This window comes from Uloborus diversus, chromosome 9 (genome assembly GCF_026930045.1).
Source record: "Uloborus diversus isolate 005 chromosome 9, Udiv.v.3.1, whole genome shotgun sequence".
In the NCBI taxonomy this organism is placed as follows: Eukaryota; Metazoa; Arthropoda; class Arachnida; order Araneae; family Uloboridae; genus Uloborus; species Uloborus diversus.
Window position 1 is genome coordinate 87,649,439 of NC_072739.1, and position 23,784 is coordinate 87,673,222.

Here is a 23,784-nt window from a genome sequence, read left to right on the forward strand (position 1 = left end):
GCATAACACCCCTATCAGAACCATAAGAATTAAAAACAAGTAACTATATATATTTTTTACTAAATTGACTACCAATTTAGCAAGAGTTTTTGTAACAGCTGAAAGACATTTGTAAAAATCAGTTAGCTATAGGTATGCTTATGCGTATAAAAACAATTTCTGTCCCCCTCCTCCTTTTTGAGTTAAAATTTGTTTGCAGTTACTTCTTTAAAAACTGTTATTCAGCAGTTTTACTCAAAAGTATCATGAAACATAGATGCATATAAATAATATTTGTCAACAACAAAACAATAACACTTTATTTGTAAAATTAAAAAAAATATAATTAATTACACAAATTCAGTTTCTTTTCACAATTTCAAGCGTTTAATGTCTTCAGATCTAAAATCTTTCCTGGAATAAAATATTTAACAAAACCAATCAAAATTTAAACTTTTTGTAATGCAAAGAAACTTTAATAAATAGGAGAAAAAACATGGGCACAAGAATATGAAATGTATTGCAAAGCAAAGATTTTGCAATTGCTTTTAAACGGTTTAAAAACATTTCAGCTGAAGTTATGTTGGATTAACATTTTATAAACATATTTTTCACAATATGTCGTAGAAATTCTTGAAATGTTACACATTTTCAAGCTGAGAACTTATTATAGAACATTTTATTCACAATAATGCATTTGTTAACTATTTGAAGTTCAAAACCCCAATACTTAACTACTAACTATCCTTACCTTTTGCTAACATACTACACACTCAGTGGCACTCACTGCGGTTGTTTGACAATGATTGTATTAAGTCGTAATTACAGTAAAAATAGAACTAAATAAGCAACATGTATTTCAAATGGAACGATTCCCTCAAAAGTTAATGGTGGGGTTTTTTTTTGTGTGTGTGTGGGGGGGGGGGGGGTGAGACAGACAGACATACATTTTTCTCATTTCATAACCTTACTTTCAGTTTTTGTATTCTTCAATGGCTATTTAATTATTTGTTCCTTTTTGTTTCTTTTCCATAAGGGAGCAGGCTAGGTAAGCCTCTGAATATCTAGTTAACATTTAAAAAAAAAATAAGATTTCATCAATAATAGTAGACTTCAATATTTTTACTTTACATTTAGTGTATAGCAGAGTGAATATAGGGGCATGATAAATAAAAAATTTTGGGAGGGGGGAATTCTCGATTTGTGGAGTGAAACTCCAAATTTTACTGAAAGGTAAAACTAGACACAAGCATGCTCATACATTAATGAGTCAAATAAAGATTTTTTTCACAATTTTTATTTATTTATTTTTCTTCTTGGGGGGAGGAGGGTTCAGTGACCTCCCCTCCAGGCCCGGCTCTTGGGATAGGCAACCTAAACGGCAGATTTTAGGGGCGGCAAATTTTGGAACTGATTTATTATTTTTTTAAGTATGAATATCTGTTTCAGCGCAATAAGATTCACTGCTTTAATGATAAAAATATTAATAATAATAATAGTAATAATAACAATTTGTGTGTACCAGTGTTTGGATATGCAAAACCCAGTTTAGAATTTAACTAGAAACTCTTTTTAATTGTAAGCACTTTACCATTATTTTTATTCTATTAAAACATCATTATTTTATATTATTATTATTATTATTCAATGGGGGGAGGGGCACTTGTCAATATCACCTAGGGCGGCAGAACTACTAGAGACGGCGCTGCTTCCCTCTGGGAACCAATGGGTGAATATTATATGCTTACAACATGAAAATTACAAAGAAACAAAAACAATTTTTAGAATAAAAAAGAAACATTAAGGTTTCACACATAAAAATGTAACTAAACTAAAGTCTAATGCTACAGCAGTGCTAAAACTTTCTAGAAACAGCAAAAGCCTTTTTTTTGTCAGCAAAAGCCTTTTGTTTGTATGTTGATGCATGATGCATTGCTTATTATCATTTTATAGCTGGGAAAAATACCTAATTATTCTTTTTAATTATAAAGTGTCAAAATGCAATCATCAATAGCAGCATGTTACATTAATCATTAAAAGATTTATTAATGATAACTTATATTAAAGTATGCAAATACAAACATTTACTTATTTTTTTTGAGAGAGAAGAACTGATTGCTAATATGTATTTATATAATAAATTTACAGTTGAAAGTACATTTCAACATAAATATAACTCATCCCTAAGCCAGACCCATTATTTAGAGGGACAGGAGGGGGCAAATGACCCTCCATTAAGAAATAAATGAATTTACATATATGTGGACAAGACTTTGGTTGCTTTTTGGTACAATTTTCATTGAGAATACACCCTTCTCCCCCCCCCCCTTCCGTGGAAACCTTTGAGATGATGCGTCTACCCTAAGCATAAATTTCAGTTGCAGAAGTGTAGGGTTTTCGTTGATCTCAAACAAGAAGTAATTATTTTCACACAATTATTAGTAACTTCACAATCTTAACATTTAAAAATGAACCTTACCGAAGAATTAAAATCTGTCGTACTTCAGTAGGTGTAAGACGCCACGTTAAGGATCCAGAATTAGAGCCCCAAGTATCCAGGATTTCATTCACCTATTCGCAAATAATGATAATACAGCGATACATTGTAGACAAATATGAAATATTTTCTGACATTAAAAAGCAGAAGGTTATTCATTCAAAATTATAATAAAGTAAAATAGTTAGAACGGTTAATATTTTTTTAAGTTTATAAAAGTTACTGGAATCAGATGAATGGAAAACAACAGCAGTAAGGGGATAAAGGAGGGCTAAGAAGGAAAAAATAACTTTTCAGTAACATTTTACTGAAGTACTTCTTAACACTAAGTTCCCTTCAAATTTAAGCTTTAAATATCCATGCTGGCTATATTAAAAATTACACTGAAATAAAATTAACAAAATTACTTCTTTTATTTGTTGTAAAAAGTTGATAACAGTTAACACGTTACATAATGGGCTGTGGTGGCCTGATTAATAAGGCATCGAGCTCGTAACTGGGGGGGGGGGGTTTCAGGTTCGATGCCAACCGGTCAAAGGTCCTCTGCGTTTGCTGATGATGACTAGGGCACGTTAAATATGTCGTGGCCACAAAGTTTTCCAAGTGAATCAAGGCCTTTGTGGCTGCTAAACCAGGAGTTTTTCGGTTTTTGGTTTGAATCAAAACTTTTGAAATGTCGATTGATTATTGAAAATGTTGATAGATGGTTCTTCCATCTATTCTGTGATTTCTGAATTAAATAGGAGTTCTACCTTACTGGTGCTCTGCAAACGGAACCTGCACCTCTCTGCTTAAACTGAACAGCATTGTCTACTCGAGCAGGGATACACGAGTGGTTTTTGCAGTAACAAGAACTTTACACAATTATTTTTTTAGTTGTGATACCATCAACAAATACTTACCGTTTCTAAATTCAAAATTGAAGCTATTTGTGACAAGCGGGCAAATTTATCTCTGATTGTCCACGTTGTGACAGTAGTAAGATAAGCAATAATTATCCGCAATTCCCTGTCGAATTGTATAACCACCAAACTGAAAGAAAAACAATTGAAAATAAGAAATTCTCCAATTTTCCTTGAAGCACATGAATTCTTAAAATGAGTACAATTCTATCACTTACCCTATTAAAATGACAAGAAAGAACAGCTTTTTCAAACTGCAAAGTTAACTCTGAAGCTAGTAAGCTCACAAGTGCATCAAAGTTATTAGTAGTCATATTCGACTGCAAAAAGAAACACAGATTTGTTAAAATGGGTAAAAAAAAAGTATATGTTTACATAGACATTTCACCTATTTAGCAATTGTAACAAAAGAGGAACCTAAATTGCCTACCTTTAAGGATTTTAGAAATGTATCGATACTGATAATGAAGTTCTGGATGAAAGGTCTCATACCATCATTAGCTTCATATTGAGAAAATTCATCCTACATATACGAAAAAATGCATTAAAGCAAAGTTAAAAAAAATAACAAAAAGAACATATATTTAAATGAGCCATGTTCTTTCCGCTCCTCATTTCTGTAAATCAGAGAGCCAGACTAACGCAAGTCCAAAAATTGTGATTTTCTGTTTATTAGTGCATTGCATATAGAAGCCAATTCCACATTAAGCTATGTGACAAGGGGGCCCGTATGGAGGGGGGCGAATGGGGGATCCAGCCCCCCCTTTGAAATTAGAACTTTCTTGCTTTTAGTACTTTTTTCTTTGCAAAAATTTTAATAACTCTAATCTGTACTGAAATCTGTTTCTACGGGGAAAATATCCTGCTAAACCACGAAGAAAATATCTGAGCTCCCCCCCCCCCCTTGAAATTTTGCATATGAGCGCCCTTGCCATGAGAACATTCTTCTTTTAAAAAAAATCCTTTTCAATTTTTTACCAGGGTTAAAAAGAGTATGTCGCATGCTTTGCATATGCCAGAAGAAAAAGTTTTTCTTCTCTCCTACAAAATTACCATAATGTGACTTACGTCCTTCTGGTTCTGAAACACAGATTAATGGTCCAGATTTTGCCTGATATGTTGTAATTTCATTTAGCGCATAAATGGGGATCGTAAGATTGGTTACTGACATTTAAAATGGCTATGTTAGGCGGATCAATAAGGCGTTGGACATGTAACTGGAGGGTCTCAGGTTCAATGGCAGCTGATCCAAGATCTTCCATTTTTGCTAATGGTGACTGAGGCATGTTAAAAATGTCATTGTCACAAAAACCTCCAAGTTCTCATTGCAAATCAATAACTTTGGGGGTGCTGGATCAGTGACTGCTACGTTCCTGGTCTGGATAAAAAAAAACAGAGCTGTCTTTAGGATCCCATCCAAACAGTTAAACCACGAGAAGTTTTGGAATGGGGGATCCTGAGGTGTAATGTAGTAGACATTTAAGACTTATGGATCTTGTTCTTATTAGGCTTGCCATTTTTTCCCGGATCTAACCACCAAACATATTTGCAATCAGTTAGAGCTTAAATAACTTTAAAAGAAAAAAAACATGTAAAAGTTCCTTTGAAAAAAAAGTTTATAAAAGCACTAAAAGAGAGGAAAAATTAAGAAAATTACTAAAAGCCACGTAATAAAGCTATGTTTATCAATAAACAAAAAATATATAATATGTACTCAATTGCAAAGACTGAAAATAATATTTCAAGAAAAACATTTGAACAGTAACAGTACAACACAGTCAAATATAAAATTGAAAATCATTAATTAAATGTCACGTAGTAAACTAAAAGCAGATACACTACTTAACAATGCATTAAAACCAAAGCAATAAGTAAAAAATAAGCAACTGCTAAAAGGGAAAATCTAGCTTACCAATCATCATATAACTTATCTTTGAAAAAATATCATAGTATACCTCATGCTGGAAAATATTCATTGTAGAGTCGGCAATCATGTGAAACACGAACTGAAATTCTACTTGAATAATCACACAGACTTCTCAAAATAACTTTGGTAAAAATTGATTCAACTAAAATTATAAAACACTATTGCACCTTATATAAACTTAAAAACATGCCACCTCGGCATTTCCTAACAAGTTGCACTTACGTCCACCTACCGCTAATAGCATGAAAAGAAAAGATCGAAAGGACAGAATAATCACTTCATCGAATTTTTATACCTGGATCGCTACTGCAACTGCTCAGTTACATGCAAATCAAAATGTCTTTTTTGATTTAGAAGTGAATAAAACAGTTAGCATTTTAACGTAAATGCGAAACCAAAATTAGTTTAGAAAAATATTTACATGGAGGACAGGAGGCACATGATCAGGAATGTTACCTTGTCTCAAACAAAAGTAAGCAACTGCTGAAAGGGGAAATCCAGCTTACCAATCATCACATAACTTATCTTTGAAAAAATATCATAGCATGCCTGCCACTCTTGAAAGTAACAGAAACAGCACATTTTACTTTGAAAAACGGTAGATATTTTTATCAAAACACAAGAGACAAAAGAGTTTTTTTACATTGAAAACGTTTTTGAACTAAACTTTTTGATTAAATTTTATTCAGCTCAGTATTTAACTTCATGACAGTTAAATGCTGAGCTTATTTTCAAAACGTTCACAGAATTTTGTCTTAATATTTTCAAATCAAAGTTTTATTGAAAATTTTATTTACTAGCCATTTATTTAACAAAGTTTAATCATGACCATAAATGAAAAAAAAAAAAAATCAAATTTTGAACCACAGATGCAAAACTGGTGCACTTTTCACCAGAAGTAAAAAAAGTGAAAAAAAAAAAGAGAACTTTTAGTGAATAAAATAATTTTAGGCTCATACTTTAATCCAACCAGAATGAACCCTATTATATATTAATAATGACCAACATGATCGTTAGAACTTTTGCGTAAATTAAAAAAAAATTGTTTTGGGTAATTTTTTTATATTTTTTGTCATGCCCTATCTCTAGTAGCAGTTTTTCTTCTTTTTTTTTAAATTCAGCTAAATTATTTTTTTCAAGTGGAAGAAAATGATTCTGAAGAGGGAAGTCAGGAGATAGCCTAAAAAAGTGAGTAACTGGAACAAAAAACAGTACGTTCGGCAAGTATGTCATAGTAATGGATAAATAAAAATAATGAAAAAAAAACAAAAAACAATCACCTCAGTTATGATGTGCGATGCAGATTGGAAAGCATCTACCCATGGTTTTACCCGAGGCTTCACAATAGTAACACAAAGATGACTTCTTCCACTATTAATTAGTTGCTGGAACTTGCAATTAACAGATGTTAACTCGGATAAACAACTCTGTAGAATAATTTCAAAAATGTTAAAAATGTCTAATACCTCTACGTACATATGAAAAATAACATCTCTAAATCAACTGATTATATCAAACGAAAAGATTTAACAGAAAAAAAATCCTGACAAACATAATTCAATTTCATTAATGATGAACACTATTAAAACAGCAAGTAAACTATGCAATTCTATTGCAATTGCAACCAAGTTTTAACACTATTTACCATCATTATTCAAATAAATTTTTGCTTAATCAGATTTTTTCACATTGCTGGAGAGGGAAAAAGACCCAAAAGTTGAATCCATGAAAAAATATTTTTGTTAGCAAACAAAATTTTTGGGGGGATTAAACAATTAGAATACAAGAACATACAAACAGGAAAGAGTACAAATACATCCTATAAGGCAGATTTAGAGGAGGATACACTGTCTGAGGTCAACTCTTTAGGTGGGCCAAATTCTCAATTTTACTACACTGTTGTTGCTGTCATGTGCCAGCTAGGTTGGCACTTTTGCGGTACACTGCTTCCTTTTTCCAACTGCACCGTAATTTGGTGTGAAGTCCAACTTCCACAGTACACACATGCCATAAGGACCCGTTCAGTAGCGTAACTTCAAATATTCTTGCCCCCAGCAAAATCTGATTTTGGGCCCCCTACTAAAAATCGTATGAATCTATATTCAGGGGAGCCTACCCCCTAAGAGCAAGGGCGTACCCCCAGAAATATCGTGAAGACTCCCCCCCCCCCAAAAGTGTTGGAATAAGGAAGGTTCGGGCTCCTTAGTCGTAAAGTTTTTAAAAGGGAAGTTTTAAAAACGCAATTGTAAGCCATTTTTGGCAGCACGGTGAAAAGGGGTCAGTAACTCTCTTCCTGCAATATTTTGATATTGCAGTTTGAGAAATGCAATTTTAAAAGACCTTCGATGATTGTAAAATAACGGTTTTCGGGGGGCTATCCCCGGAAATTTTTCGAAACTGAATTCTAAAAATGCATTAGGCCACCTTTGATGACGTTAGGTGAAAGGATGAGTTGCAGAACTCGGCCCCAGAGTTTTCTGAATTTCCAAAATAGTGATTTTAAATGTTCTTCAGTGATGTTAGGAGTATGGAAGGTTTGGGAGCCTCACCTGTAATTCCGTAAGCTTTTACACACGTGTCCCCTTTGGGGGAAGATATAGGGACTGTTCCGAAAGTCTCTCGATATTAAAGTTCCAAAAACGTAATTTTAGACTCCTTTTTAATGAAAAGGAGGGGGGGGGGGGTTCCAAGGGATCTGCCCCAGAAGTTTTTTGAAATGGAACTCTTAAAAACAAAATTGTAGGCCACTTTTGATGACGCTACAAGAAGGAATTGAATTGGGAACTCTGCAGTAGAATTTTCGAAATTGAAATTCCAAAAACGCAATTTTAAGCGAATGTTGGTGATATTATGAACGAAAACAAGTTTTGAGGAGCTTCTGTGAAAATGTTTCGAAATTGAAGTTTTAAAGTCGCGATTAAAAAACTATCCTTAAACTGCCTTTATGGAACTTCGATTTCGAAAAATTCTGGTCCGGGGCAAGTTCGAAAGTGGTTCACAAATGGGTTTTTAGAATGTTATGTAAGGGAAAGGGGGGTCGAAGTAGAAACTTCCGGAAATTTTTTGATATTGAAATTCTTAAAACGCAATTCTAGATGATTTTTGGTAATTTTAAAGGACTCGGGGTCCAGGTGGTCTAGAGAGGGCAATATATGATACTTCTTGCACCGAGCCAAAGTTTGGTTTTCACGCTCTGCTGTTTGAGGCCCCCCCAAATGGCTAAAATTGTTTTAGCAAATGGCAAAAAACTGTAATGTTTGGCTAGAAGAGAGCCCTGAAAATCGTTAGTCCTAGGGGGGTCCTTGGTCAATAAGTTCTGGAGCTCTAGGGGGCCCATTTGAAACTAAGTTTGATTTACGGAGAAATTTCATAAAATTCAAAACAAAGCTCAAAAACTTTCGGGCCCCTTTCGACTCTGCCCCCGCCCCTCACACAATCCAGGTCAAACCCAAAAACTTCTCTTGATTGTCTTTTTCTGAGCTCCGGTACGATCAGGACTTTTTCCTTCTTTTGCTTTTCTTTCAGGGATTTTCCCCTTCTCTCCATGGCAGGTGGCCTAGGGAAAGCAATATTGCCAAGAGCCAAGTTTGGTTTTCGCGCATGGAAGTTGGGCCCTCTTCTCCCTACTCAGGGCCTGTTTACTGAGGCCGTGGCAAAACCTCTACTATTTGGGGGCTCCAAATGACTGAAAGTGTTTTAGCAAATGGAAATTATTGTAATGTTTATCTACAAGAGGGCCCCGAAAAAGTGATTTGCCTAGGGCCCCAATGTGGTAACCGGGGGCCCTGGGTCAATATGTTCAGGGGTTCTAGCAGGCCCCAGAAAAAATATAAGCATTTAAAATTAAGTTTGATTTATGGAAAATTTCTATAAAATTGAATGAAAACAAAGCTCAAAAATTTTCGGCCCGCTTCTGACTCCGGGCCCCTCCGCATTGCGCGGTCTTGCGGTACGTAGTTAAGCCACTGGACCCGTTTATAGGGTAGGCAACTATTCCCAGCACAACAACACATTCATACACAAAAAGACAGGAGAGAGAAAATACATTCATGCCCAAGCCAGGATTCGAACCCAAGACCTGCCCGTCACAGTCAGACTCCTTTGACCACTAGACAAGGCGGGCGGTGACTACTATGCTAATACAATAATACTAATGAAAAAATATTAAAATTTAACAATTTAAGTAACGACAAAAGATGCACTGCCATTCATTTACTGCACATGTCACACATGAAACTAACAACATTTTTCTTTGTCTATTTGCCATTAACTATAGCTAACTGCAAGTCAAAATACTGGGTGGCTCAGCAGGTAATGTTTGAAACAAAGTCCAATAGATGGCGCTAGGTGCAGTGAAAGAAGTGAGTGAAGCCAAACTTGGAGCGCATGCTCCGTTGAGTGGGCAATTGTAAATGTGATGTTCTTTCAGTGTGCGGTGCACTTTAGTGTGTGATTCTCGTTAGTAAAAATGAACAAATATTCGACAGAAGTACCCGTATTTATTTGTGCTACAAATGGCCAGATGTGATGAGAATGTGAAGGCAGTTCAAGGAGCATGGCAGGAGAAGTTCCACAACAAGAATTGGCCCTGTTTTCATCGATGGAACTCTAAGCGCGGCGAAATACAGGAAGTTACTGGACGAGGAGTTCATCCCTTTTCTTCATGGTAATGACTTGTTCCAAGGTCATTGGTTTATGCAGGATGGAGCAAGACCACATCGTACTGCAGATGTTTTCGAGATGCTCAATGAGCATTTTAGCGATCGAATCATTGGGTTAGATTACCCACTGCACTTCCAATGTGGTGTCGAATGGCCCTCTTTATTCACCAGACTGCACCCCTGCGATTACTACCTATGGGGTTATTTGAAGAGCAAAGTGTGGCAGACAAGTCCTACAAACCTTTCAGAACTGAATACCGTCATTACAACTGCTGTCCAAACGATTGACAGTGTGGCCTACTCACAAGTAATGGTTGGATTCCAGAATCACCTAACTGCTGTCCTTGTTAAAGATGGCGGTCACTTCGAACCTCTATATCATTAATAGCCCAATATGTCCTTTCAATATACGTCATTAAATTCTTCTCATGTCTCTTGTTTGTTTTTATTTTTTCATTTGTTTCAAACATTACCGCTGGGCCACCCGGTAAGATTCTGAATCCAATTCTATTACATAATTATTAGTTAAGTGGGATAAATGCAGTAGTGTGTTGAAAATGTATAGTACAATTTTCGTAATTATGAGAAAGAACTAATGTGAGAATAATAATGTATTCTACAGTTGAAGTGCGGTAATTCATAGCAAGTCAAGAAGAAAAGTAAATGAAACAAAACAAAATAGTGCAGTATTATTATTCAAGATAATTGCGATATAACCTAAATCTTACTTACATCTAACTTTCTCTTGTCTTGATCAGAAGCATGGGGAAACATTTTCTGAACATCTTCCTATTAACAATATATTTAAAAATATAATTTATTATATCAGTAACAACACCTAGATAAAAAAAAATAGGAAAATTGGAAGTAGCTTACTTCCAGAGTTGCACGAAGTGTTCGGACAAGGTCACAAGTAACTTCTGCATTATTCAGAGTAACCTAGAGATAAAATCATGAAACTAATACATTTCAGCAGATTTTTCTTTTATTTAAAATCATTTTCAACACATCTAGTTCCAAGAATTAAATTTGAAAGTTAGATTGCAAAAAATGTAACTATACTAAAGTGAAATATAAACTATTATTTTGATCTTTACCAACTGATAATGGGTGATAGATTTTAGGTTTAAAATAATCAAAAAGCAGCATATTGATTTTTTAAAAATTGTTTGTACTAACACTTTAAATACTTACCAAAAAGTCAATTTTTGATTTGTCAATATCAGATGTTTGCATCTGGAGGCTTGCTTGAAAAACATTGTACGCCTGACTGAAATCTAGCATACTAGATGGGAACCCAAGTTTCACTTTTTCATTTAAAACTTCATAGAAGTCAGTCTGCAGTAATGAGTTTGTGTGGTTTAGCATTGCACAAACAATATCAACATAAGAACTTGAGACAGCTCTCCTACCAAAAAAGATAGATGCATAATATTATAATAATTAACTTTTTAAATGTATATATATAAAAATAATGTAAGTACAGTCGGCTCTCTGTTTAACGACTTTTAAGGGACCACAAAACATTGTCCTTAAGTAGAAAACGTCCTTAAATAGAATGCTTTTAACACTACAGTGGACCATCCGGGACCATGAAAAGCCCTCGTTAAATAGAGAACGTTGTTAAATAGAACGTCGTTAAACAGAGAGCCAACTGTATTTATATGTATAAATGTACATAAAATATTAAAATGTATATAAAATGTTTTACTTAAAATTTATTTCAAATAAATATGAAATTCTTAAAGCAGGGAGATATGCAACATAATTAATGATTTGTTCAATCAGCTAAAATAACTCAGGTTAAAATAGAAGAACAAAGTTTGAGAATGTGGTAAAATATTTGACATGCATCAAACATAAGTAAAATGAAATAACATTACAAATAAAGCGCAAATTGTGCTTCATGCTAAAATAGGATTTAAATCAGGGAAAAAAAGAAACAAATGAAGCACAAATGGACATAAAAATGCTACTTCAAGGCAACAAATGAACCTCCTCAACAGTGCTAAAAGTGCTCAACAGTCAACTTCAATCAAAAGACATAGGTACTCCTGCCAACAAATTTGGTACAGATACCAGTGTCCTGTTAAGGTGTGTTCACTCATGCCTATTTTGTTATGTGTTGAGAACTTTTAGCACTGATGAAGGGGCTTCACTGCAGCCTTGAAATAGCTATTTTCAGCAGTTTCCTGTCAATTTGTGCTTCATTTATGTTCCTTTTTCCCCTCCATTTAAATCCAGAGCTGACAAGGTGTCATTTCAGTCAAGTCTGTAACTAGGAACCAGGCCTTTGGATTAGCCTTGATCAGAATCAGGGTAGTATGAATTGTGTAAGTTTATGGGGAGAAGGGGGGGGGGAGATTAGTGACCAACTTGACAATGGGCCTGCTTTGGTTCTCAGCGGCCAAGCTTAAATCATTTTTTAGCACAAAGCATTTTTGATCATTTTTCATTTATGTATCAAACATATTTTTTATTTCTTTGCTTGAAAATGCAACACTTTTTTTTTAAATAATTATACCAAGTAATGTCTGATAACAAAAAAGCTAACACACATTTTCTTGTCAAAGTGAAACAAGTTTTGCTCTTTTCATTATTGTCTACAGATGAAATATCACTTTATTAACCCTAATTTCAAAAGGTAAATAAATAAAAAACAAAAAAACATTTGAATTTCAATTATTTTCCTTCTCAAGTTAGAAGATCTGAACTGTATAGTTATCTGAATGATTGTCTCTTTCAATTCACAATTTTGTAAAACTATGAAAAAATATCCTTCTAGCGTTTTAACATAAAATTCCTGCAAAAAACACCTTAATACATTCCTGGTAATTACAAAAAATTACATATTTGTGAATAGCTCTAAACTTACACATTAGGTTCGAGGTTCTGAAAATTTACTGAGCAGTAAATAGAAAACAATTGTTGATTCGAACTGTAAAGAATACTTTTTCACCATTTACTTTTAACTTCATGGGAAGAAAACAATCTCAAAAATAGGTGCTTTTTCACTACTAGGCTTTGCACACACACAGCATATTTTCTCCAAATTATTCAAAGCACACTTCGCCATCATTCTTTATTAAATAGATTCCTTTGCAAATTTTTCTTAGATTGTGTATAATCATTATAAACTACACTGAATGAAATTCTTTATAAAGGTCTACTACAGTAGTGCCCAAACTTTTTTTTTACCCGCGTTACACACGTTACATTAAGATAAATTTAATGGGTCATAAGCATAACATGTGTAAAATTTAAAGAAAAATTTTAACAACATGAGAAAGAGTGGAAAATAGCAGAAAATTACAAACTGAAAATTGCACCATTACTTGATGGTTATTTTATTAAAGGTAAGTTTGTATCTATTTTTCCTAAACTGATTTCTGAATATTTGGCTGCAAATTTGTAACATTATCAAAAAAAAAAAAAAAAAAACTGCCTGCATCAAACAAACCAAAACACAGAAGAAAAAAAGGAAAAAGTTCAATGGCAGTTAAGTGAAAAAGTGTTTTGCTTGACTGCAACTCAGCAGGAGTTGGTGTGGGATAATCGAAGATGTTTTTGGAGTTGTTTTGCCAAGTTCTGGAACATGATTTTCGATTCGTAACATTGAACAAAACTAGCTACCTTCATGGGCCATAGGTTGGGCACCACTAGTCTACTATAAGCTATTTGATGAAGCATATAAATTTCTGTAAAAGAAAAAATATGTACAGTATCTCTCTCTCTCTATAAAACAAAAGTTTACCTTAAACACTTCTTAATTATGAAAAATACATCGTCTAACATACTGGAAGTTTGCGAATTCTCCTCAATTGCATCCATACTAACAGCCTAAAAAAATATTATCATTAAATTTTTCCGAAAAGAATAATTGAACTAGTAAGATAATTAATGACACCAGAAATATTACTTTATGTATGGATTCTCTCATAAAATATTCCTCCATAGTAACATAAGTTCCTAGCACATCATGAATGAGTTTGCTAAGCTCACATTCCTTCAGAAAACGAGTCAATCTTGCCTCTTCTTCTGCAAGAAGGAACATCGTTTAAAAAAGAAAAATCGTTTACAATAAACTAATTATGTTTTTGAATTGAAGTGATCACGTTGGATTACCTTTTTTCCATTTTTCATCTGCAGAAGAAATTTCAATATCTCCCTGAAAAATGATTATTATTTTGAAAAGGCATCTTGAATCTTTTCACCCTCTTTAGTAAAACTATATATATATATATATATATATATATATATATATATATATATATACACAGTGAAACCTCCGAATAGTGGATAGTCAAGGGACCAGAAGTTTTGTCCGTTATTGGGAGGTGTCCGCTATTAGGAGGAACTACTTAATTTACCTTTTTCAAAATGGGTTGTTGTTCCCTTTGTAGAACGCAATCGAAACAATTGCGAAAGGTTTACTACATTTTACGTCAAGTGTAATTAATCTGTTTTTTCTTAATAAAGGTACCCATCGAGACTCCCCGCCCTGCTCCACCCGAAGGCTTTTCAGGGAACTTGCTAAAGCTAGGGAGCCTCTCGTCGTCTAACCACAAGTATGATGCCGGCCAGCGATCCGGCTGCGTTCCTCTGTTTTATTTTGAGTAAATTACAGATCTACCGGTCGGAATGGTAGTGCACTATAACAGAAACTCTTGGTTAATTAGTAATTTATACAGGACGTTGCCAGCCGCTATGCTGGAATCTGTTGTAAGCAATTAGTATTTGGGATTTTAGAGGAGTAAGTCCTTGACTAGGATTAGAAAGGGAAAGCAGAGATGCTCTACTGTCTGAGTATAAGTGAAGGGTGGCAGATACTGACAGCACACACTTGTCTTAAAAAGCATTTAATCAATCAAAGTAATCAATTAAAACAGTTTGACATCTCTTTTTTGCATTACCAACGGCGGCGATTCGGCGGAGCAACCCCCCTCCCCCCACACACTTTTTATGGTTAATTTATTTATTTTACCTCGAGTATCACTATTGCATGATTGACTGTTGGCAATATGACCTTGAATATGGGCAAATCTTTTTCATATCTAAAAATTAAACAACCCAACGAAACCACGGCGCCATAAAGCCGACTACTACCGCCGCCGGTCTGCTCAATTGCATCTCCCGAGAGCCCCACTTAGAAAAAGCGCTCAGTTTCTTCTTTTTTATCTTAACTTTTGAATAGGTATTGTGTACAAAATTCCTTAAAATCTTAAGAAAAACGTACGTTAATTGTTAGGCTGACATCAGTTTTCACTTATCTGCTTCAATATTCTCAAAACTAGCCGTTACAAAATTATGACTTTTTTTTCTTTTTCATTTCTTGCTGCCCGCAAAAAGTACCATGCCTTTTAGTTCTTTTTTTTTTCTGCCCCCAACTTTTAAGCCCCAATCGCTGCCTCTGCCACTTACCACCCTTTTAATTCCAAGAAACAGTGATAAGGAAATGACGGGGGTGGGGAAATGGAAGCGCTATGATCGCAAGGAAAATTTTTTGTGAAATAACTGTCCGTTATTCGGAGTGTCCATTATTCAGAGTGAATTACATGGAATGACCTATATTGAGGGACTGGGACTTGCAAAAATGTCCGTTAATTAGAGGTGTCCGTTATTGGGGAGTGTCCGTTAAGGGAGGTTTTACTGTATATATATATATATATATTAGTCTAGTCTATATTTATTTATTTAGTCTATAGATATACAGTATATCTCGGATTTAATGATTGTCAAGGGACTGGAAAAAGTTATCTTTAAATGAAGGATATTGTTAAATCGAGGAGCATTCATTAAATTGAGGAAATCGTTAAATTGGGTAGCATTAAATCAAAATTATACTGTATATTAATTTTTGAACACTTGATTTGAATTGAAGATTGATTTGAAGTCTGCATTTTTTATTTTGCTTTGAAAATCTGCATTAAACACTATTTATTGAAAACAATAACATTGAACCAAATAAATGAAAATAAGTAAAATCATACTAAAAACATTTCCTGTGAGACAATATTGATTTTGAAAACAAATGAAAATGAAAACTAATCAAGTTTAGAAAGTCATTTTTTCAAACAAGTTTTTTCTTCTTGTATAGATAAAACTCGTAGCAAAATTTAACTTTAGAGCTTATTATATCAAGTCTATTCTTTTTTGCAATCACAGTAAAAACTACCGGGTTTGAATCCAGAGATTTCCTGTTATTTTTTTCTCCCAAGGTTAATAACACAATACTTGTCTGTATATGGATTGTTGCATTGGGGGAGAGGGGGGGACCGAGGATGCCATTCCCTGAAATATTTGGTTTATCATTGCAAAATCAATAAATTAAATGTAAATTGGTTTCAAACCACTTTCTTTTGAAAATATCAATGCTTAATTTTTGAATTAAAGTTTGTGTATGTAATCAATACTGAGATTTTCTGGCCTGACAAAAAACGTGTCTTTATATGCAGTGTGACAAATGGGGTGGGGGGAGAAGTGGTTTTCTAAAATATTTGGCTTACAATTTTAAAATTGATAAATTTAATATACACTGCTCAACACTGATAATGCAGCACCAAGAAGGAGTGTTCAGAAATTTATGCAAATTTTAGAGTAGACGTACATTACTGAATTACGTAAATGATGTGAAATGCGCAGCTCTCTGACGCACTTGAAGTAAGATATAAGGGAATGAACTTGCAGAATGGGCAATATTCGTGTCGTTATTTCTGACTGGAGAATTATCGAAGAAATTTTGTTTTTGTCTTGGAGGATACGTGTAACACGAGAGAAAGCCAGGCCAAAGTCAACGAAGGCACTTCCAGCAGATAGACGATTTTACGAGGGGTATGGTGATCGGACTGAGAAGGGGAAGTTGGTCCGTACGTCAAATTGCAGCTGATACCCACATGGATGCGAGCACCGTGCATCGGCTGTGCCGAAGATGGTTAGATGGTTGCAACAACAAATGTGGCAAGATTGAGGGGTGTAGGGGGAGCCAGAGTGACGTCAGAACGCGTGGATCGACGCATCCACCGAAAAGCTGTAGCAGACCCACAAGTCACTAGTTCCTCAATTCTGCAGCAGGTGCAAGACACACTGAATGTTCCCGTGTCAACCAGAACCATTTCCCGTCGTTTGGTCGCAAGTGGTCTACAATCACGGCGTCTGCTAAGAAGACTGCCATTGACCCCACAACATAGATAGCAACGTTTAGTATAGTGCCGGACTAGAGCGACGTGGATGACAGAATGGCGAAATGTCATGTTCTCAGATGAATCCCGCTTCTGTTTATCCAGTGATAGTCGCCGCATACGTGTGTGGTGTTGACGTGGAGACAGATCTAATCCGGCAGTAACTGTGGAACGTCTCACCGCACGACAACGTGGCATAATGGTTTGAGGCGCAATTGCGTACAATTCCATATCACCTCTAGCTCATATTCAGGGCACTATGACGGCCCAACGATACTTGGATAATGTGCTGCGGCCAGTGGTAATCCCTTACCTTCAAGGGCTACCTAATGCAATTTTTCAGCAGGATAAGGCCCGACCACACAGTGCTGGAATCTGCCAACATGCTCTCCAAAACAGAGATGCTTCCCTGGCCACCATACACTCCTGACCTGTCACCAATCGAACATGTGTGGGATGTGATTGAACGCCGTTTGCAGACTCTGTCCCTGCCTCATTCAGAAGACGAACTGTGGCAAATGGTTGAAAGGGAATGGAGAGCCATCCCTCTGAACACTATCCGCACCCTTATTGACTCAATGCCTAAACGTGTTTCTTCGTGTATCGCTGTCCCAGGTGGGCCTACATCCTACTGAGCCGACGCGGTCCTCGCTCTGTATTCTGCCTATCATTCTGAAATTAAGATCATTTATTATTCTTTGCTGTCTCTGTCTTTTTTCCAAATTTCATCACTTTCTGACCACTCCTTCTTGGTGTTGCATTTTCAATGCCAGCAGTGTAAATTGATTTCAAATCATTTTCTTTTAAAAAGATTAATGTCTACTCTTTGAATTAAAGGTTGTGAATAAAATCTAAACTGAGCTTTTCTGGTCTAACAAAAATTTGTCAACTATTACATTTATGCTTTAAAAAGGTGCAGTCTCCTAAATATTTGTTTTCTAACTACAGCATTATGTTTATGTAACAAATGCAAAAGTCAAAATGCAGCACACATTTAATGATCTGAAAGGTCATTTATTACTCTTAATTTATTTAATTCAAATAAAATAAATATTGCATTAATGCTGTAAATTTTATTGTTATCTTAAAATATTCAGAAGGCACTAAATTTCCTTTAATAATTTAAGATTTTAATATTTGGACACACAAAAAATATTTTATTAAACTGGCCACTACTGGTGTGTTTACCTTGCAGTTTTATTGATTGAAGTACAAAATTTTAAATCTCATAAAAAGTAATAATAATAAAATTGCACTTGCACAGCACAATGAATTTACAGTTATAAACTGATAAAAAATATATGAAGATTGTCATGAAAATTTCTACCATTTAGATAAGCTAACTCAATGGTCATGCATGGAAAAGATGAATTATACATAAATGTTATGATACAAAGATACCTAAGAGAAAATGTATAACACCTGCTGTGACATCAAAAATACATTTGTATGGATAACAACCCAAAAAAAAAAAAAAAATACTAACCATTATTTTTTGTCGTATGAATCTCAAATACAGTTGAGATCTAGCACTCAGTATTGTGATTTCTGCCATGAGAATATCCAATTCTCGAGGATCTAACCTAAAATATTACAATCATTTTCACAATCTGATTAAAACAACAACTGCATAATATTCCAAGAATAGAAAGCTGAAAGTAATGTTTTGGGCTAGGATTCATGTTATATAATTGTGTTATAATATAAGAAGGGACATAAAGTTCCTTATGGGTCATCAATATTAATAAGTTATAATAATTCAAAAGCTTACTTTTCCAGATTCCTGTAAGGGTTTTTGTTCAGTTGTTGCAACAATGAGCCCTAAATTAATAAGCAGTTTGAAGTAAAATGTCACAGCAAGGAGCAACTTAATTACTAAATCAAAATTTGTTTATAATTTCAATATCTATAATATTAAAACATTTAAAATTAGCATCAATAACATATTTAGAATTTATTTAAGGTCAAATTCATAAATTTAACTAATTGAAAATTTTGCATTCAAAATGAGTGGTTTTAAAGGAGGGATTTAGGAGGGATCCGTATTTTTTGGCTCCCCCTTTAATTATGCCCTCGATTAGCGTACAAATTCTTTGAAGAGAAGTAAAGCATATTTTCTAAACTTCAAACAAAAAAAAAAAAAAAACGTTTCCACAGAAATAATAGTACAACCTATATTAAAGGACTGGGACTCACAAAAATGCCCACTAATTAGAGATGTCCACTATTTGGGAGTGTCTGTTCATTGATTGAAGCATAAAATTTTAAATCTGGTTTTAAAATATAATTTTTAAAAATGTATTTGCACAGAGGAGGAAAAGGAAGTTTTATTGCAGTTTGAAAATCATAATTTGCACTGTTCTTCATTTGTTAACTTATACAAAATTAACATGTGTTGTAATATTTTTATAACTATTTTATTCATTTAGCCACACTTTGCAAAATAAAGATTTCAAAAACATGTGATTTAAACGAGCGATATTTATCAGCTTCCAAGATGTTTTTAAAAATAAAAAGGTGTAGAATATGTTGAAATTAAATACCTAAAACAGTAAGCTACTAACCTTTTTCTGAAAATCTCTTTGAGCTTTAAATTCTTCTAAAATACGTTTAAACTGGCGATCACATTCCTTCTGCAATATCTCAATGGCAGAAAATAATTTTCCCGGACCTTTGTGAGAAATATTAAACAAAAGTATTTAACAATGAAAAAAATATACACATATTTTTTATATGTAATGAAGGAAGTTGCTAAATAATATTTAACATTGGCAAAACACTTATAAACTACAAAAAAAAAAGAGCTTTTAAACATTAAACACCAATAAACTTAACTATTTATACATACTCCTTAAAATATGCATTTTAATAAGTTAAAAATGTATTTTCAGCAGTTAAGATCAGGAGTTTTCTTTGCTTTGATTACCCTTCCAGCAGCTTTTCTTTCAATTTAAAACCAAACAAGGCAGTCATATTTTTTACGGTGACTTCTTTTGCGCTCAGAAAAGACATGAATTGATAATCTTGATAGCTAAATTGTTGCATAACAAAAGTTGAATTTTACAAGCGAAAAATAAAGGTGATACATTGCATTCATGTCAAAGAAAATTGCTTTAAAATAACTACATTAGTTTTTAAAAAATGTATTTCAACAGTGCTTTAAATGTATGCAAAAAATTCAAGATAGTTTTGATATTTCTAAATTTAATAACAAAATATAAAAGCAAAACAGTACAACCTTATCTCTCTCTAAAGTAAAACATATCATAGCTACTTATTTCTTTGAATTATCATCGTCATCAGAAACATATTGTTTAGTTTCACTAAAGTTTGCTTCTGAATTCAAGAGAAGTGGGCATAAATAAGCATAATAAGTTACAAGCAAAATAGAAAAAAAAAAAAAAAAACGCACACACACACACACACACAGAATAAAGATTGTTTTTAGTTTGGTATTTCTCAATAGTTTATAAGAAGAACAAAAAACTAAATAGCAAAATCTATCAACACATAAAAATGCAAAAAATACAGTCATTTTTAGAAACTAAATTGATAGCTATAAAATGAAGGCAAAACAAATTTAACAAAGAAGTTATTATTTCTTGTTGAACTTCAGAAGAATTTGGAAAGTTCATTGCATAGTCAGAAATTTTGAACAGAAGAAAACTACAAATGAAAAGCTTGTTTCCAAAAGGCAATAAGTCAAAAATTTCAAAACTAGCCTTTTTTTCAAATGGAGAAGATCGCAGCACATATCCAACAATGTAATTATAATAAGTTCCGAAGTTTAGTCCAATTGGAAACAGAGTGTGGAAGTTGTTTTTTTCAACAAAGAATTAAGTAACAAGTAAGTTTTGTGCCAAAAAAGGGTTAAGTTTAACCAATTGTAGTGCCCTTGAGATTATGTGTTTTGCCTCATATAAATCGCACAGGTGAAAAAACTCTGACCTGTCCTATTTGAAACAGAACCAAGAGACAATATGAAAGGAGCAAAAAAAAAAGATGTTTTGAAATGCTCGAAGTTTTGAGTATTAATTAAATTGCACAAATGTTTTCATTTTTCTAAAAAATCCTACAACAATGCACCTAACGCTAAGATAAGTAAAAATAATGATAACAATGGAAAAATAGAAATTGTTAATAAACATTTGGGGCAACTACCTTCTGAAACTGTACCTAAACTTAATGCTGTTTCAGATGGGGAGAAAAAAAGTTTGGAGTATTTTTAAATGAAAATGAGCCATTTTTTAAGAATTTATAAATATAGGGTGACAAGAAATAACTTAGACACACATTATAAACCATAATTTTAATGCTAATGAAAATATTACGACCAAACTTCAAAATAAATATGAATACATTATTTCATCTAATATACAAATACAAATACAAAAGTGATGACCAGCAACAGGCTCTGGGCCCAGCTAGACTGGTCCTGGTCAATTTACAATCCCCAATGAAGATCAATGGCACTCTTAAAACTATCTACTCCCTTGCTCATTACCACCTCTTCCGGTAAGCTGTTCCAAGGTTCCACTACCCTGCTAAAATAATAATTTTTCCTAATATCCATGTTAGCCTGAAATTTAAATAGCTTGAAACAATGACCCCTTGTCCTGTTTTCAGTGCTAAACTTCAGCCCCGTAACATCTTTCATTTTAATAAATTTAAACAACTGAATCATGTCCCCTCGGTCTCTTCTTTGCTCAAGACTGTACATTTTTAGCCTTCTAAGCCTGGAATCATAATCTAAGTGGGAAAGTCCATTTATTAGTTTGTAGCCCGCCTTTGAACCCTTTCCAATACATTAATATCTTTCTTAAGATAAGGAGACCAAAACTGAACATACTCCAAATGGAGTCTTACCGAACTTCTATATAAGGGCAGAAGAACTTCTTTAGATTTGTTTGAAATAGATCTATTGATAAACCCAAGCATCTTATTGGCTTTGTTACCAGCAATGCTGCACTGTTGGCTAAACTTTAAATCCTGACTTATTAAGACCCCCAGATCAGTAACTTTATCTGCCTGACTAATGACTGAACCTTGCAAATAATAACTTGTACACTTATTTCCATGCCCTAAATGTAGCACTTGACATTTCCCAACATTAACAGCCATACCCCATTTATCAGCCCACTACGTAATATGATCTAGATCCTCTTGCAGCTGATTTGCTTGTTCTTCCTGTCCACATAACTTTGACATCATCAGCAAAACAATTCATGTTCCCAGAAATTTTGTGATATCGTTCCCCATATTTTTGTGAATATCGTTCATAAAGACAATGAACAAAACAGGCCCTAACACTGATCCTTGAGGAACCCCGCTTAAGACCTCACTCCAACTAGAATTATTTCCCCTACAACTACCCTTTGTTTCCTTCCGGTCAGCCAGTTTTTTACCCAAATGAAAGTTTTCCCTCCTATTCCTATATCAGCTAATTTGCTAAGTAGAGCAACATGCGGTACCTTATCGAAAGCTTTTTGAAAATCAATGTAAACAACATCTACAGGCTTCTTATTGTCCAAAGCCATGGTAACTTTGTCAAAGAAATGTAATAAATTAGTTGCACAAGATTTACCTTTCCTGAAACCATACTGAAAACTAGTCAATAGATTATTAGTCTCTAGAAAATTTACTATCCTAATTTTCATCAATGTTTCAAAAATTTTGCAAACCACCGAAGTTAGACTCACAGGTCTATAATTTCCCGCACTCCCTTTAGACCCTTTCTTGAAGATCGGTGTAATGTTAGCCAGCTTCCAGTCTTCTGGCACTGTCCCCGAGTTATAAGAAGCATTGAAAATATTTACGATTACATCTGCTGATTCCTCCGCACACTCAACTAAAATTTTTGGATAAATATTATCTGGTCCCGGAGCCTTAGTCTCTTTAATTTTTTTCAAATGAAGTAAAACGGCCATTTTAGGATTAATACAGAGGTTTAAACATGTTACAAAACTTTCGGCTCTGGGCCGCAACTCATTTACTGATATTTTATCCCATCCCTTGCATAAGGATTTCTTTAGGGATACCAAAGTTTTAGAAAGTTTAGCACACAGCTTTGTCTCCAGGACCTTCTTGCGCTGTTGAACTGCGTCAACGACCCCAATCTAATGGTTTGGGGTGGGATAGTGCTAGTGGGAAAATATCACTTGTTTTTGTTGATCAGGGGATAAAATTAGTCAAGAAATATATCGCAAACGCATTTTAGAAAATGTTGTCTTACCTTGGCCGCAAAAGTTCTTTGGAAACAAAAGATGGACCTTCTAACAGGATTCCACACCTGCACACAGAGCTAAAGGCACTCAAAATTGGTGCAAGACACATTTTCCGGACTTCATTGGAGCTCAAGAATGGCCACCGTATTCCCCAGATTTCAGATAAGGGTGTGTGATAAACCTTATAAAACTTTGGCATCCCAAAAAAAATCCTAATCCAAGGCATAGGATAAAATATCAGTGAGTTGCGGCCCAGAGCCAAAAAATTTGTGACTCGTTTAAAGCTCGGTATTAATCCTAAAGGTAGCCACTTTGAAAATTTATAAATATATTAGACAAAGTAATGTATTCATATTTAATTTGAAGTTTGGTCTTTATATTTTCATTAGCATTAAAGTTATGGTGCATTATGTGTG

General features: G+C 34.1%; 1 protein-coding gene across 1 annotated transcript in view; it reads right to left on the reverse strand.

The window, feature by feature from the left end:
- Nucleotides 1-273: 273 nt before the first annotated feature.
- The window catches only part of LOC129229245 (conserved oligomeric Golgi complex subunit 4-like), a 45,011-nt gene continuing 21,500 nt past the window's right edge, over nt 274-23,784 (reverse strand). The window contains 16 exon segments of the mRNA XM_054863510.1: nt 274-393; nt 2,459-2,550; nt 3,379-3,498; nt 3,500-3,508; nt 3,597-3,698; nt 3,809-3,901; nt 6,586-6,732; nt 10,699-10,755; nt 10,843-10,905; nt 11,161-11,374; nt 13,721-13,806; nt 13,886-14,004; nt 14,092-14,134; nt 18,631-18,727; nt 18,916-18,965; nt 19,709-19,815. Coding sequence (XP_054719485.1) covers nt 351-393; nt 2,459-2,550; nt 3,379-3,498; nt 3,500-3,508; nt 3,597-3,698; nt 3,809-3,901; nt 6,586-6,732; nt 10,699-10,755; nt 10,843-10,905; nt 11,161-11,374; nt 13,721-13,806; nt 13,886-14,004; nt 14,092-14,134; nt 18,631-18,727; nt 18,916-18,965; nt 19,709-19,815 — 1,442 coding nt within the window. The 3' untranslated portion in view covers nt 274-350.